Here is a 14,702-nt window from a genome sequence, read left to right on the forward strand (position 1 = left end):
TATATTGTGAACATTCTCTTTGGGGAAGGCACCATCTTTGTGGTCTGGGTAACACAAATAATAATCATCTGTATCTGCAAGCATTCTCATATTGGAAATGATCGTGGGGCCATCTTGAGAATTATTTGAGGCTTTGGCAGTCCAATCAGGGTTCTGAAACATCACCACGTGACTTTGGTCAGCTATCACGCACAGCCAAGGTCAATTACTCAAAGCAATAGTTGTGGCAAATTTCTCCCCGCCCTACTTGGGCTGAGGTATAGGCCCATAAACCATGCGTTGACAGACTTTGGACAACTAATTCGTAAGACGCCAAGTCGGATCACAGCTAATTCACAGACATAAAAAGAGGATACATTTGCCCAATAAATTCTTGTAAACAAATAATTCACCCTGCTCTAAAGGCCACCACTGCTTTCAGGCAACCACATGGGCATGGCTTCAGGAACAGACCTCACTTTGGCTCCCAAATGGCACCCAGCTATCCAGTTTCCCAAGTTTGGCTGTAGGCACTTGGACAGCCCTGACATCTATTGAATCCAGCTGGGAAGTAGTACACATCCTCCTAGTCATATCTACCCCATTTCCCTCCCCAGATACATACAGTCTCCCTCCCTTCAAGCTGCAAGTTCCCAAAAGCCTTCTGTAATAAGGGCAAGTGACACAGCTGTGCTGTTAAGAGACTGTTCTTTATTTCCTAGCTCCAGCTATATGACAAAAAGACTAATACCTCCATTGACGTGGCAGAAGTCTCTCTCTCCACTGATTCCAGTGACCACTGTTAGACCATCACACAACAGTGACTGCTTGTCTTACGTAGCAACAATAGTTGCTAGGTAGAGGAAAAGCTTCCATCAGAGCTGGTGTTGCTGTGGAAGGCTTAAATTTCCATACAGGATTCACCATGGTTTGGGCCCCACCAAATTCATGATCCATTTTGGTCAATTTCACAGTCATAGAATTTTAAAAATAATAAATTTCATGATTTCAGCTATTTAAATCTGAATTTCCTGGTGCTGTAATTGTAGGGGTCCTGATCTAAAATGGAGTTGTCTGTGTGTGTGAAGGGGTCGCAAGGTTATTGTAAGGGGAGTTGCAGTACTGCTACCCTTACTTCTACGCTGCTGCTGCTGGTGGCGATGCCTTCAGAGCCAGGAGCTGGAGAGCAGTGGCTGATGGCTGGGATCCCAGCTCTGAAGGCAGAGCTGCCGCCAGCAGCAGCACAGAAATAAGGATGGCATTGTATGGTATTGCCATCCTTACTTCTGCACTGCTGCTGGCGGGGGCGCTGCCTTCAGAACTGGGAGCCTGGCAAATAGGCGCCACTCTCCAGCTGCTCAGCTCCAAAGGCAGCACACAAGTAAGAGTGGCAATATCACGAGCCTCCTAAAATAACCTTGTGAGCCCCCTGCAACTCCCTTTTGGCTAAGGACCCCCAATTTGAGAAACGCTGTTCTCCCCGTGAAGTCTGTATAGTATAGGGTAAAAGCACAGAAAAGGCCACATTTCACGGAGGGAGACCAGATTTCACAGTTTTTCATGGCCGTGAATTTGGTAGGGCCCTAACCGTGGTTAAAGGCAACAGTACTGCCATTCAGGCTGCTAGGTACCAGAGCTGGGGTGGGGTGGATGAGTCTTTTTCATCAGATGCAAACATATAGCAGTTAATCCTCAATTTACACTCTGGCATAGGGTTACCCAGAAGTAAATCTTGCTTCTAAGTGGCATCCAGAAACCTTAGATATGATGCAGAGAGCACTGTATTTAAACATTGTATTGGACACAGCTTTCAGCTCAGCTATGGAATAATAAAAACACTTAGAATTTACACGGTCTTTTTTATCTAAGGATCTCGGAGCAATTGCCAGACGACAAGGGCCAGACTGTGATTCCCTTACTTACACTGAGTACTTTAGTAATCTCACTGGAAACAACGGGACTTCGGAAGGAGCCAGGTGCTACTCAGTCAGAATAAGGGTCTCACAATCTAGCCCCAAATAAATCAAGCCTCAAGACCCCTGTGAGACAGGTGGTATTACCCCCATTTTATAGATAGACAAATGTAAAGGGAAGTCTTGTCCAAGTCTACAAAGAAAGTCAGTGGCAGAGGTAATAATTAATCCCTGCTTCCCAGCTCTTTGCTCTAACTAAAAGCAACCTGTTCTCTACATCCCTTTATAAATATGAGGAGCCAAAGAATCAGTAAAATGCTAGAGAATTGGAAGTAAAGTGGAAGACTCTTTGAGATCTTCAGATGAAAGAGGCTATATAAGCCCCAAAGTGTTATTCACAGAGCTGGGTCAGGGCTGCCCAGAGGGGGGGAGGCAAGTGGGGCAATTTGCCCCAGGCCCTGGGCCCCTCAGGGGCCTCCACAAGAGCTTTTTGGGGCCCCTGGAGCGGGGTCCTTCACTCGCTCCAGGGGCCCCAGAAAACTCTTGCGGGGCCCGGGCCCCTGGAGCTTCTTCCGCTCCTGGTCTTCGCCGGCCTGGGGTCTTTGGCGGCATGGGGCCCCCGCTTTAGCGGTAATTCGGCCGCAGGGGCTCCTTCCATTCTGGGACCCGCTGAACGAAGTGCCCTGAAGACCCACTGCGGGGGCCTCCTGCTACTGAATTACCGCCGAAGACCCGGCTACACTTCCGTGGCGGGTCCCGGAACGGAAGGACCCCCCGCCGCCGAACTACGACCAAAGACCCGGCTGCACTTCGGCGGTGGGTCCCACTTTGGTGGTAATTCGGCGGTGGGGGGGCCCCTGCCGCGGGTCTTCAGGGCACTTCGGTGGCAGGTCCCGGAACGGAGGGACCCCCTGCTGCCGAATTACCGCTGAAGTGGGGGGCCCCCCCTGCCAAAGACCCCAGGCTCCTGAAATCCTGTGGACAGCCCTGAGCTGGGTGAACTACTTGCAAAGATCAGTTATAAAGAAAATGTAATCCCTTTGTTCAGTCATTAACTTTCCATGATAAGACTTCTCACTTTACAAGATGGCATGTTATTTGAAAATATCTAACGGATGGTTTTGCATGGCCCAAGCCCAGCCAATGGGTCACCAGCAAACTATTTACTATGATTTACTGTGTTATTTACATCAGGTTATGATAATTGGTCATTGCCATTCGAACTCTGTGAGCAATCACTTCAGGCATATGGTGGTGGTTCTGCTTTTAGATTCAATGACTCCACAATTCACCAAAAGTTTTAAGATGGCCTCCTGAACAGTCACATATGCTCCGATGGTTATGACAGTTTCTCCTTCCGTAAACTTTCTTGTAAACAAAATGTTGCTGGTAAGTAAGCAAATAAAAAGAGTCGCCAGTACTGCCACAGGAAAACCATCAGTGTGTTCTTCCCTGGTACACTCTGTGTACTTCCTGCAATATGCCTCTAGCTGTAATTATTAAAATTGTGAACAGTGCCTCGTTAGAGCAGCTTGCAATATTCATATAGGTTTGTTAATCTAGAGACTCTGGGTAACATTTCCAGAGGCTCCTGAGGGTAGGTCTACACAGCTTGCTCAGGTTGAAAGACTTGGGTTTGTGGGGCTTGTGCTAGTGCTCTAAAACTAACTGTGTAGACAGCACTTCAGAGGTGTGGATTGGGCTAGAGCTTGGGTTCTGAAGCCCGTCCCTCTCCCTAGGCTTCAGAGCCTGAGCTCAAGCCTGAATCGCAAAGTCAAAGTGCTCTCTACAGAGCTCTTCTTAGAGCACAAGCACAAACCCGCAAACCCACACCTGTCAATCCTGGCTGGGAGGCTTGCTGTCATGGGCCGCCGCAGGCTGTATAAATGTACCCTCAAGTGACTTAGGAACCCAAGTCCCATTTTCACAAGTGACTTAGGTGCTTAGGAGCCCAACTCTCATTGAAAGACATCTACATCCCTTTTGAAAATGGGATTTAGGTGCGTTTGAAAATTTTACCCTTTATTTTTTGTTGCCTACGATTTTTGAACAATCTTCCAGAGTCACCTACAAATCAGTGCTGAAATGCATTTCCTGTGATTCAAACTCCTTCCAAAAGACCCCATTCATCTTCTCCCTGTTTGCTATAGCAAAGCAAACACTCATCCTGCCCACCCCAAGCTTATCAGCTGCCGGATATTAATTTGAGTGCTATGGGAAGTTTCATTTCCTGTTTCTAGTGCTGCTTGTAAGGAGGCTAGTAGCATTTGTAAGAGGAAAGTCATTTTTCTAATTCTTATTATTAACCCTTTGGAGATCTCTGAGAGCCAGGGCAGAATTTCCAGAGGTATCAGCAGTTGCAATCAGGTTCTGATTTTCAAGAAAGCTCAGATACCGATTTAGGCACCTAATAAGTAGCCAGATTTTTCACAAGAACTTAGCACCCAGCAGCTTGCATTGGGAACATTTTTATCAGACTTTTCCAGTTTTGGGATTAAAAAACAGAAAACATTTATAAAAAACCACCACCACCAAAATGGTTTTGAAAAAAACTAACTTCTTTTTTGGTTTCTGATTTTTCAATGGGAAACTAACATTTTCATTGGAAATTTTGATGAAAGCAAGAATGTTTTTAAATTTCCTGTGGAAAATAATTGGCGTTTTCCTACCAGCTTGATTCTTTTGAAAGATCTACTCCTAATTGTGGGTGCTGAACACTTTTGAAACGCTGGTTCAGTTTCTGTCTTTCTCTAGCTATATAGTGGTATAGCTTCCTGTCCAAGAAATGGGCATATTATTGGAAATACGTTACCTTTTATGTTACCTTCTAGTCAATGAATGAATTCTACAAACTGAGCTAGCAGATCTATGGACATTAGGGAAATCCTAGCAGGGTCTGCACTTCATACACCTGTACGCCTGGATATTAAGAGTGTGCAGATGAAGAATATCTTGTCGAGTGTCGATTTGTTATGTGTGCTACTGTACCTTAAAGAGATGCTGCGTTTAGGTACTGATCCTGCCCAGTATAGATGGGGAGCGTTACACATGTAAGTGAAAGGCAAAATAGTGCTAAACAGGAAAGAAAGAGCAGGGGAACCCAGCCCTGTAGTAATGAGAGCTGTGCCGAATGGCTACCGAATTATTCCTGCTGAGCAGCAGGTTCATGGCTAAGCAAGGGGCATGTATCTCAGCCATTCATTATCATGAGGAGGATCAAAGGTAAGCAAAGATTTCCTCAGACATTCCTGTCACTCTCAGCCCACCCCTGGCCAATTTCATTACTCTGGGCAAGAGGACAGGTGTATGAGGAGGTGGGGCTGGAAGCTTACTCCAATTCAGTGTGGAGGCCATATGCCCATGTGTCGCCTCCTCCACTCACACGACCGCTATAGGCCAATCACCTCACCCAGCCTCCCGTGACCTGCTCAAAGACTTGCGGGACCAGGACCTTAGTCAGTAGACAGTGAGCAGAAGGACCCAGAGGGTTTCTGACAGGCGCAGCAATCACTGCAGCAGGTGGGTGCACACATGCTCTGTTAGTAACATCACATCACTTCATTAGCATTAGGATCTAGACCCTGTAGGCTGCTGGCCTGTCCCCTCAGCCCAGCAAGGAGTGACACCATGCCCAGGGTCTGGGTCAGGCCCCTTTCCCAGGATTTCAGCTGTACTTCTTCCACATCAAACTAGCACAGCACATCAATCATCCCTTCCCCGAGCCCAGGGTCTTCTACAGGGGCGTCCATCTGTCTATTCCACTTCACAGGCCATTTGTCTGAGAGTCATGCCATGCTCCAGGGCCTCCTGCAGGAGCCAGCCTGCTTCAGTAGCAGTCTCCCCTTGATCCGAAGGGCCAGCCACCCTGTGACAGGTCAAACCTGGGACCTTACTGTGACGATCAGGAAATGCTCCCTTTCCTATGACAGGTGGCATGAACTGTCAGCTCCTGCTTTTCTAGAAGGAGCTCAATCCTGACTGGTGATGTACCTTCAGAATTCCCAAGCATACAGAGTGAAGCATCTGTACTAAGAACCTACCTCCCATGGGCCCTCACAGGTCTTATGCAATTAAGGCAGGCTAGCCCAGAGATTTCCAACCTACTGCTGAGTGATCTCTCATCAAGCTGCAGGGTTTAGTTTGGGAGTCAGATTATGGGGGGTAGGGGTGATGTTTTTGTATGGTGCTATGTACAATAATGCTCTGATCCTGACTGGGACCTCAGGGTGGTTACTCTACAATAGTACAGAAGAATCAGAAAAAGTACCCAAAGATTTAAAACAGATATCTGGGAGATGTAAGTTCAAACCCCAGCAATCAGAAGAATGCAATAGCTCTAGTTGGATTGCACACATGTTTAAGGCATATTCATGAATCCCAATAGGTATATTCTGAAATATCTCCATAGATAAATCACCTCTTACATTTCCATATGTTGCCTTTTATCCTGAAGCATGTTCTATAAACCTAAACTGACATGCAGAGTACGTACGTGCGGGTCACTTCACCCACGACTGAAGCACTGCCATCTCCGAGAGCAGTTTAACATCACCCAGCGATGATTTAGGAAGTGAAGAACAGTATGCGTGCAATTGACACTGCAGAGGGAATTTTAGGTAGGGAGAATGTTGTTCCTGGAGCTGAAATTTAGCCAGGACTTGATGGTTAATGCCTCAGAAGGTGTCATGGGATTATTAAGGACCACAAGCGGCCCTGACTTTGGTTTTCCATCCCACCCAAAAGACAATGGCTTCAGCATCATTTTGGAGCACTGGTCATGCTCTGACACAGAGCGAAGAGTGCCAGCTAATGAATCACTGCTAGCACTTCCTGCAGCTCCCTGGATGTCTCCCATTCTCTAAAGTCCAGGCCCAGGTTGATGCTGCTTAGCTTGCAAGATTCAAGAGGATCCCAGCACAAAGTAGCCGAATAGCAGGGAGCTTGCTGCAAGCCCAATTTACTTCATATAGCCCAGAATTCAGAGCTGTGGCAAATGCTGCCATCAGTGGAGACAATTTATTACCTGCACGAGAAGTTCCAGCTTCCTGTCATCGAGGAGGTGCACTTGACATCGGCGGCCCTCTGTCATCTGCAAGAGAGAAGCAAAGCACATTTCAGAGTGCTTCATTTTCAGGCTTGGCAAACATCGAGAGCTGCCGCTAAAGCACTGCAGGCAAGCTCACTCGAAGCCCTGTCCCAGCAAAGGGTTTCATTCCCTGGTTTCCCTTCCCTGGCATCAGGAAAAGAAAAAGTTGCATGAGACAAAGAAATAACACCCTATTAACTTTCGCTGAACAGCGCGGCTTTGATTCAGCTACAGAGAGTGGATAGCTCCAGCATGAAAAATGAGGCCAAGGCGTGGAGTGAACAAGACAGGCCGCTAGCCCCGCACAGACTATGGGAGACAGCCCAGACGTTTCATACGTCTGCCCCCTTCTTTGGTGCTTTGCTTGGCCACCAAGCAGTGCCAGAGGAAACTTCTGTACAAGTTACAAGGAAGTGGTCGGTGCATCAAAGCAAAGATTCAACCATAGCTGAAATAGTTTAAATGCTGGCAGATCAAGTTCTTCCATGGTATAACCCTACTGAATTCACTGGCATTACACGAGGGATAAATTTGGCCTGGATCTTTCCCACCTGCGCTCAGCTACACTAGAAAGTTGTACCAGTTTACCTACACTGGTATAATTAAAATACTACTACACCTCCAATGTGGGGACAGCGATATTGATATAAAGGTGCTTTATACAAGTACAGCTATTCACAGACATAATGATACCACTAAAATTTAACTGTAGACTGGGCCTCTTCCAAATTCATGTAGACTGTGGCTGCATTGAAATACATGAGAATACTTCCATGGTGTCAGGGAAGCTTCTCCATGGCCAGTCAGGAATTTTACAGAGTGCCCCTATGGACAAGCCACTATGGCCAAAAGTGTGAGATCTCTATGCACTGTTAGGCATTCAGAATCCAATTCAGCAAAGCACTGAAATACATGCGTAACTTTAGACATGTGAATAGATCTATTGGCCGTTGATGGCACTTGTGCCTAAGTCATGTAGGCGCTTTTGAAACTTCCAGTCCTATATCATACAGACACTCTCAGAGACTAAGGCAGTGGCTTGGCTGCTCCCTTTAAAGTCAATGCAAGTCATGCAGGGAAAGCCTCATAGCAGCACTTTCCAAGTTGACTTGTTAAGGGTAACGCAGAATTAAGAATATTCTTATCTTAAGGCCAAGGCAGATTTCTGTATATTGAGAGGATTCTATATACAATTCAATAATATTTCGTGCCCTGACAAGCTCTGTAGGTGTTGCTGAAACAGAATCCTCAAGTGAGCCCAGAGTGAGCTACAATCTCCGCAGGATGCAATCTTCACAATGCACCTGAGGTCTTATACCTGTAAAGCAGAGACTTCCTCCAGGAGTAGCTCAGCTCTACGTGTGGGAGATAGCAGAGCTTACTCGAAGATCAGAGGTCTGAACCACAGGAACCAGGATACTTGAGCCCGATAGGTTAACCAAGGACAGCTTTGCCTTTAGACCCGTGTTGTCAGGATTCCATGGGCTTAAAACCACACCCTAGTCCAATTTCACAGAGCACTCTGCAACATTCAGCTCCTAAAGGTGAGCTTTATAATCGTCAATATTAGCCAAAGGCACCTTTTCTTTTCAGTTACCACCAACCCATAAGATTTACCACCACAGGCATGTACAAACATCACTGAAAATCCTCCAGGCTTTGTCTGTGTTGCTAGTTATACCAGAATGTCTTTTGAATACCAACAATGCTAACTAATTCCTGTTTCTTAGGCACAATTGGAGCTCTGGCATTCAACAAAGAAAATCCTTTGTAAAACAAGATTTCTCATAAATGTCAATTGGTTACCGCCATGGCTACAAACTGTCTTGCTACAAGATATTTCTCTGGTAAGTAATGGCATGCAAAATATTGCTCTACATTGGTTATGTTGCCTGATGAGTGAGATGTGCTCTACAAACCCTGTTGGTATTTAAATGGCTTTCAACTCAGCTGTAAAGATGTGCTCCAGGCTTGCCATTTAAGGCCTCAGACAAGAAGGAAATGTGTGTGTCCAATAGCACTTCTTCCCCATAGATCTCAGAGTGCCTTATGTAGTATTCCTGAGCAAGCAGGGATTCTCAGGTTTTAGCAAAAGGCTTTCATTTAACTGTTCCATCAGCAACTTAATGGAGAAGATTGGATTCAATGTCTTACTTGGAGAACTCCAAAATAGTCTGTCTCCATGTCTCTCTCTAGCCTATTTCCTGTCCGATACCTGCAGGGTCCACAAGATGGGGCTATGCCACATCTAAAAAAGGTGGAGAAGCACGTATATCCCAGTTTTACCTGTTCAATTAATTGAGGCAGAAAACAGGTAAGGGACTTGCTCAGGGCCACACCTTGAAGCAGTGGCAGAGACGGAAACACAATCAGATTCCCCTGACTCTCCGAGCTGTCTATAATCTACTAGATCACAGCAGCACTTTTTAAAATGAGAGGGGTTTTTGTTTTTTAAATGTGCAGATGTTTTTGGTTTTGCACTATCATAGCTTAAAAAAGGCTGTTTTCAACTGGAACTTTATAGCTTCCTGCTCCTTAATTTTGTAACCTCATAGTAGGTTTTGTTTTAGGTTTAGGTTTTCCCTAACGCAAACAGATGGTCTCCTGGAATTCAAAAATAAGTTAAAGATATTGTGCATGACACAGAATCTCAATTAGGTGCAAAGTGTTGTGCATATTTTGATCACTTGCAGAGATGGGAAAAATGTAGGAAAAGTTAATGTATCTTTGGGTTTTGCAATATTGCTTATCACCAGAGCATCTGAGTAGCTTTCATGTTAGACTGGCAATTGCAAACTACCTAGCAGACTCCAAGGGATATGTAATAGTTTATATATAGTATGATCACATAGTATATATATCAGGGTGGACTGATTTTAAATGAAGGTAATACAAATCACAACTTTAATTATGATTTAAAATTACCCCATGAAAAGCCACTATTTAACTAATTAATTTTAATCAAGTTTTCCTTTTGCACTTCAGTTCTTTTCTAAAGAAAGGTGCATTCTCATTGGTTGATATAATCATTAAAACTTGTTAATTTACAACAAAATAGAGCATTTACACTAGATTTGGCACACCATTTTGCTACCTAAGAAGTATACTATCACTATATTCATTTATATAAGCAAATATGTAGCTCAATATTCTCAGATGCTTATTAAGTGTCCATTTTTAGTATGTTAGAAAATGATGAATGATATATTGCTTATTTACTAGATCAGTGGTCTCCAACGCTGTGCCCGGCGGGTTCCATGGAGCCCGTCGGGGCAGCTATCTGCGCCTGCGTACTGGCCGGCAGACAAGCATCCACCGAAATGCCGCCAAAAAGCAGCAGAGTCCAGAGCTGCTGATTTTCGGCGGCATTTTGGCAGCGACGCCTTCTGACGTTGCCGCTTCTCAGCGGCATTTTGGCAGATGCTGGTCCACCAGCCACAGTCCTTGGTGGCTCGTCGTCCAGCACCCGCCAGACAAAAAAGATTGTGGACCACTGTACTAGATAATCAACTTTTTGCTCCTGCTTTGTGTCAAACTACTGCATTAGGGTGGTACCTGGAATTTAATTGAACACACAAAACAGCATATAAAATGTATTTTTATTAAAGAAAACAACTTGAAGTGTTTTGGATATATAAACTTTTCTTATGAAAACATGTTTCACATTACAACGAAATGATTTATTAAAAAGAGGGATTAACTGTAGTCAGTGAATTATACCGATTATTTCAGGTCAGCCTGGGAAAATTTTCAAATATGCCTAAGTGAAAGTGGCTGGAGCTTAACTTCCTATTTGCCTAAGTCTCTTGAAAATGAGACAGTCTCCGAAGTTACTTAGGCTGACCTCCTGCGCAGTATTTATAAAGCTTGACCTCAAAAGTTAGCTGATTTCTCCCTTGATTCTTTCTTTATATAGAAAATCAGGTTTTAACTCAAAGTCTTTGACAGAGGCTCCTGAATTCAGCATCTTTATTTTTTATTGGAATATTTTAAAGGGATTGTAATAAATTTAGGCCTTCAAGCATTTTGTATTAAATTCAGATTTTAAATATAAACCTGTTTAAAATTAAAAGAAAAAATATAATTTAAATAAAACAAAAAAATCTGATTTTGATTTTGTCAAAAAATTCTCAATTTTTATCCATCCTGACCTGCATGTGAAGAGTTCATGCACAAATTTTATAATGTCAGTAGATTCCTACGCTTCATATCGCCTCTGAGATTGGAATCACAATGTAATGAACTGGCTAATGGGCATGGGTACTGCTGCCCTCTACTGGGCAGAACCAGAACTTTTCAGTTGACTGCCATAGGCCTTTTATTGTGACCGCAAATGGAGATTTTCCTTGAGCTCATAAGGAAAGGAGGATTTGGAGTAGGAGGAGCTGAGTTCTAGTCCTGCTGTTGTCTTGAAATTCAGTGTGGCTGAGATGTGCAGCACTGTGAAGTTGCTACATGCCCAGGGATTTCTTACAGACTTTTTCCTAAAGATCAGGATCCCACGCTAAGTGTATTATGTGGTTTTTCTTTCCTCTGAAACAACAGGTACTGACCAGTGAAAAAGGCAGGACTACCAGACTAGTTATGAGCTAAGACATTATGGCAATGCCCATATTCCTGCTTGTTTCCAATTCCACGAGGGCACCTGCTCACACTGAAAGCTATTTTCCAGCAACAAAGTAAAAGAAGCTCTATTAGTGTGTTGGAGTGAGAAGCAGGAGCATTTCATAGCACTGCAACAGAGAACTGATCCAGCACATTCTGGCTGCACTGAGGCTACTGCGTCTGCCTCTCGCAAAGTTGCAATGCCACAGTGTCTTCTCCATTGGGCTGGTGCCTCCATGGTGTCTCAGGAGATGAACCAAGGAGCAGCTTTGGATTGTCACATAACAAGAGAAGAGAAATCAATGGCAATGCTCAACAGATGGAACCAGGGAGCAGGAGGTCACTAAGCTTTAACAATTGCTCAACAGCAGAGGTGTTTGATGGGAGATCCTGCAAAGAGTGGCACAAGGTCTTTAAACTCCATCAATAAGATCTTGCTACTACGAGAGGGGCACAGGGAGCTCAAAGCAGAAAGGGAGAGTGGGGATTTACATTCTCTTAGCTACTAAAAGCATTTGGGGTATTCCAAGGGGGAAGGGGAAGAAGATTAAGAAAGGGAGGATTATGGGTAGAAGACAAGTATGCTTGATGGTGAAGGAAAACATGTCTGAGCATAAGAAATTGTTCATGAACAGGGATCCTAGAAATCCGTTTGCCACGGAAAAACATCGAATTTGCATTTTTAGAGAATCTTTAGTTTTTACATTTTGTGAAAGAATAAAAACATATATAGTAGAACCCCATTTATCCAAGCTTCGGTTATCCAGCTCTCTGGATTAACCAAACTGGGGCTGACAGCCCGAGCCCTGGGCAGCAGGGCTTGGGGCTTCAGCTGAATTGCAATTCTATTAATTTTATTTTATTATAATGATCGATGGCACTGATAGGCTTCAAATGTGCTTAAAACATTATGTTCAACTGATACCTATATATATATTATGGCTAGGGAAACTAAAGTTCAGCATTTCATTTTAATCATGGGAAAACACAGATTCTTATGGTTTTTTATCAGAGAATTTTGGGGGTTTTTATCATGGAAAACTAGGATCCCTGTTCATGAATACTTCAAAGCTGGACTTTGTTCTGAGCTGGGCAGGAAATTATGCTCCGGAGTGTCATTTAATACTGTAGGATTTATTACTTTCACACTCAGCTCAAGAGTTGTACCTGCTGCTTGCTAGGGAGAGCATCTGTTTGGATTTCGTTAATTTGTGGCAGGGCTTTAGGCTCAGATACTCCGAGGTATTTAGGCTTTTAACTTCCAATGGATGTTGGAAGCCTGAATACTTGGATGATCTGGGCTTTTAGTGCCTATGTATTAGCAGAAGTGTTGTAAGCAAGACCTGAGAAGTAATTCTTCCACTCTACTCAGCACTGATAAGACCTCAGCTGGAATATGGTGTCAAGTTCTGGGCACCACATTTCAGGAAAGATGTGGACAAACTGGAGAAAGGCCACAGGAGAGCAACAAAAATTATTAACGGTCTAGAAAACATGACCTATAAGGGAAAATTGAAAAAAATGAGTTTGTTTAGTCTGGAGAAGAGAAGACTGGGGGCGGGGGGGGAATGGACATGATAACAGTCTTCAAGTACATAAAAGGTTGTTAGAAAGAGGAGGGTGATAAATCATTCTGATTATTCACTGAGGACAGGATGAGAAGTAATGGCCTTAAATTGCAGCAAGTGAGATTTAGATTGGACATTAGGAAAATCTTCCTGTCAAGGTAGTTAAGCACTGGAACAAATTACCTAGGGAGGTTGTAGAATTTCCATTATTGGAGGTTTTTAAGAACAGGTTAGACAAACACCTGTCAGGGATGGTCCAGAACAGTGGTATATAATCTCTGAGGCAGTGTGGTCTAGCGGGTAAAGCATTAGACTGACACCTAGTTCAATTCCTGGCTCTACTGCTGGTAGGCTAGGTGACCACAGATATGTTACCTCACCTCTCTGCCTCAGTTTTGCCATTTGTAAAATGAAGATAACTATACTGACCTCCTTTGCCAAGTGCTTTGAGATCTAGGGATGAAAAGTGCTATGTGAGAACTACACAACATTTGTTCATCCCAGAGTATTTCATCACAGCAGAAAGTAAATTCCTCTTAAAAGTTACTTGCTGACTCTCTTAGATCTTGGCCTTTTGCATTAAAGAAAGATTTTCTAGCTACCTTTGTTTGACATCAACATAAAGCTTTAAATCTTATTTGGCGACGGCTGGCCAAATATTTACATAGTGCATTTCTGAGGAAAGTATTACGTAGAGAGGCTGGTAGTTGTTTTGCACTGTTATGTGAACCATTTTAGCAGCTCACCTCTTTTCCATTCATCTGGACTCTAACGCCAAACACTGGCTCCAAGAGTCCTACAGACTGTCCCCATCATACCCTGGAAGCACACCCGAACGCTCCGTTAAATTCTGGTCACAGGTCAGCCTGCCAGTAAATTACCAAGAGTGTGCAGGGCTCACAGAACTGTTGAATCCAACACAAATAATGTTCTTTAAAAAAAGAAACAGTTGCAAAGTGATCCCCTTTCAGCTGCTCTTCAAAAAGAAAAAAAAATAAAATCCTGTAGGTGAAAACTGCCACACTAAATAACTCAAAGGCACAAAATGCAAATGCTATCTACAGTGGCAGTTCTATAAATATCCCTGGCACATTTCATTAGCAGTTGACTGCAGAAATAAAGAGGATACAGTGTATTCTTCTGTGACTCAAATAAAAATTATAATTGGAAGCAGAATATTTCCTAAATGCTTGCTGCATGTACAGGAGGTAATTACTGTACTGAATACACAAAAACCTGTCACCAGAGCCTGTTGTTTGGACAGATCCATTGAAGGAAAGAGGAAGGAGAGATTGATTCCTTGATTAAAGGGATACTATTGGCTTAAAAATCATGCTCCTGTCTGAAAACTTTTAACTGACTGGTGGTACTGGGACTCCTAAATTGCTAGATCTGGAAGAGATGAGAGAGAAAAAAATATTTTGGTTTACTTTGTGCTTTTACCAGCACTTTGGCCCTAATTCAAGAAAGCACCTCTGTGACAAGATGGGCAGGTGCTCCACACACGCCAGCGTAGAAGAGGTTAACCCAGACCCCTGCTTGTCATATGGC

At 43.8% G+C, this 14,702-nt stretch overlaps 1 protein-coding gene across 7 annotated transcripts in view; it reads right to left on the bottom strand.

Annotated features, from left to right (window-relative positions):
- The window catches only part of FRMD4A (FERM domain containing 4A), a 554,591-nt gene that overhangs the window by 188,009 nt on the left and 351,880 nt on the right, over nucleotides 1-14,702 (bottom strand). For all 7 annotated transcript variants that reach the window (XM_050936795.1, XM_050936796.1, XM_050936793.1 and 4 more), the window contains one exon: nucleotides 6,916-6,981. In XM_050936795.1, coding sequence (XP_050792752.1) covers nucleotides 6,916-6,981 — 66 coding nt within the window. The remainder of the gene's footprint in view (nucleotides 1-6,915; nucleotides 6,982-14,702) is intronic.

The sequence above is a fragment of the Gopherus flavomarginatus genome, chromosome 1 (assembly GCF_025201925.1).
Source record: "Gopherus flavomarginatus isolate rGopFla2 chromosome 1, rGopFla2.mat.asm, whole genome shotgun sequence".
Lineage (NCBI taxonomy): Eukaryota > Metazoa > Chordata > Testudines > Testudinidae > Gopherus > Gopherus flavomarginatus.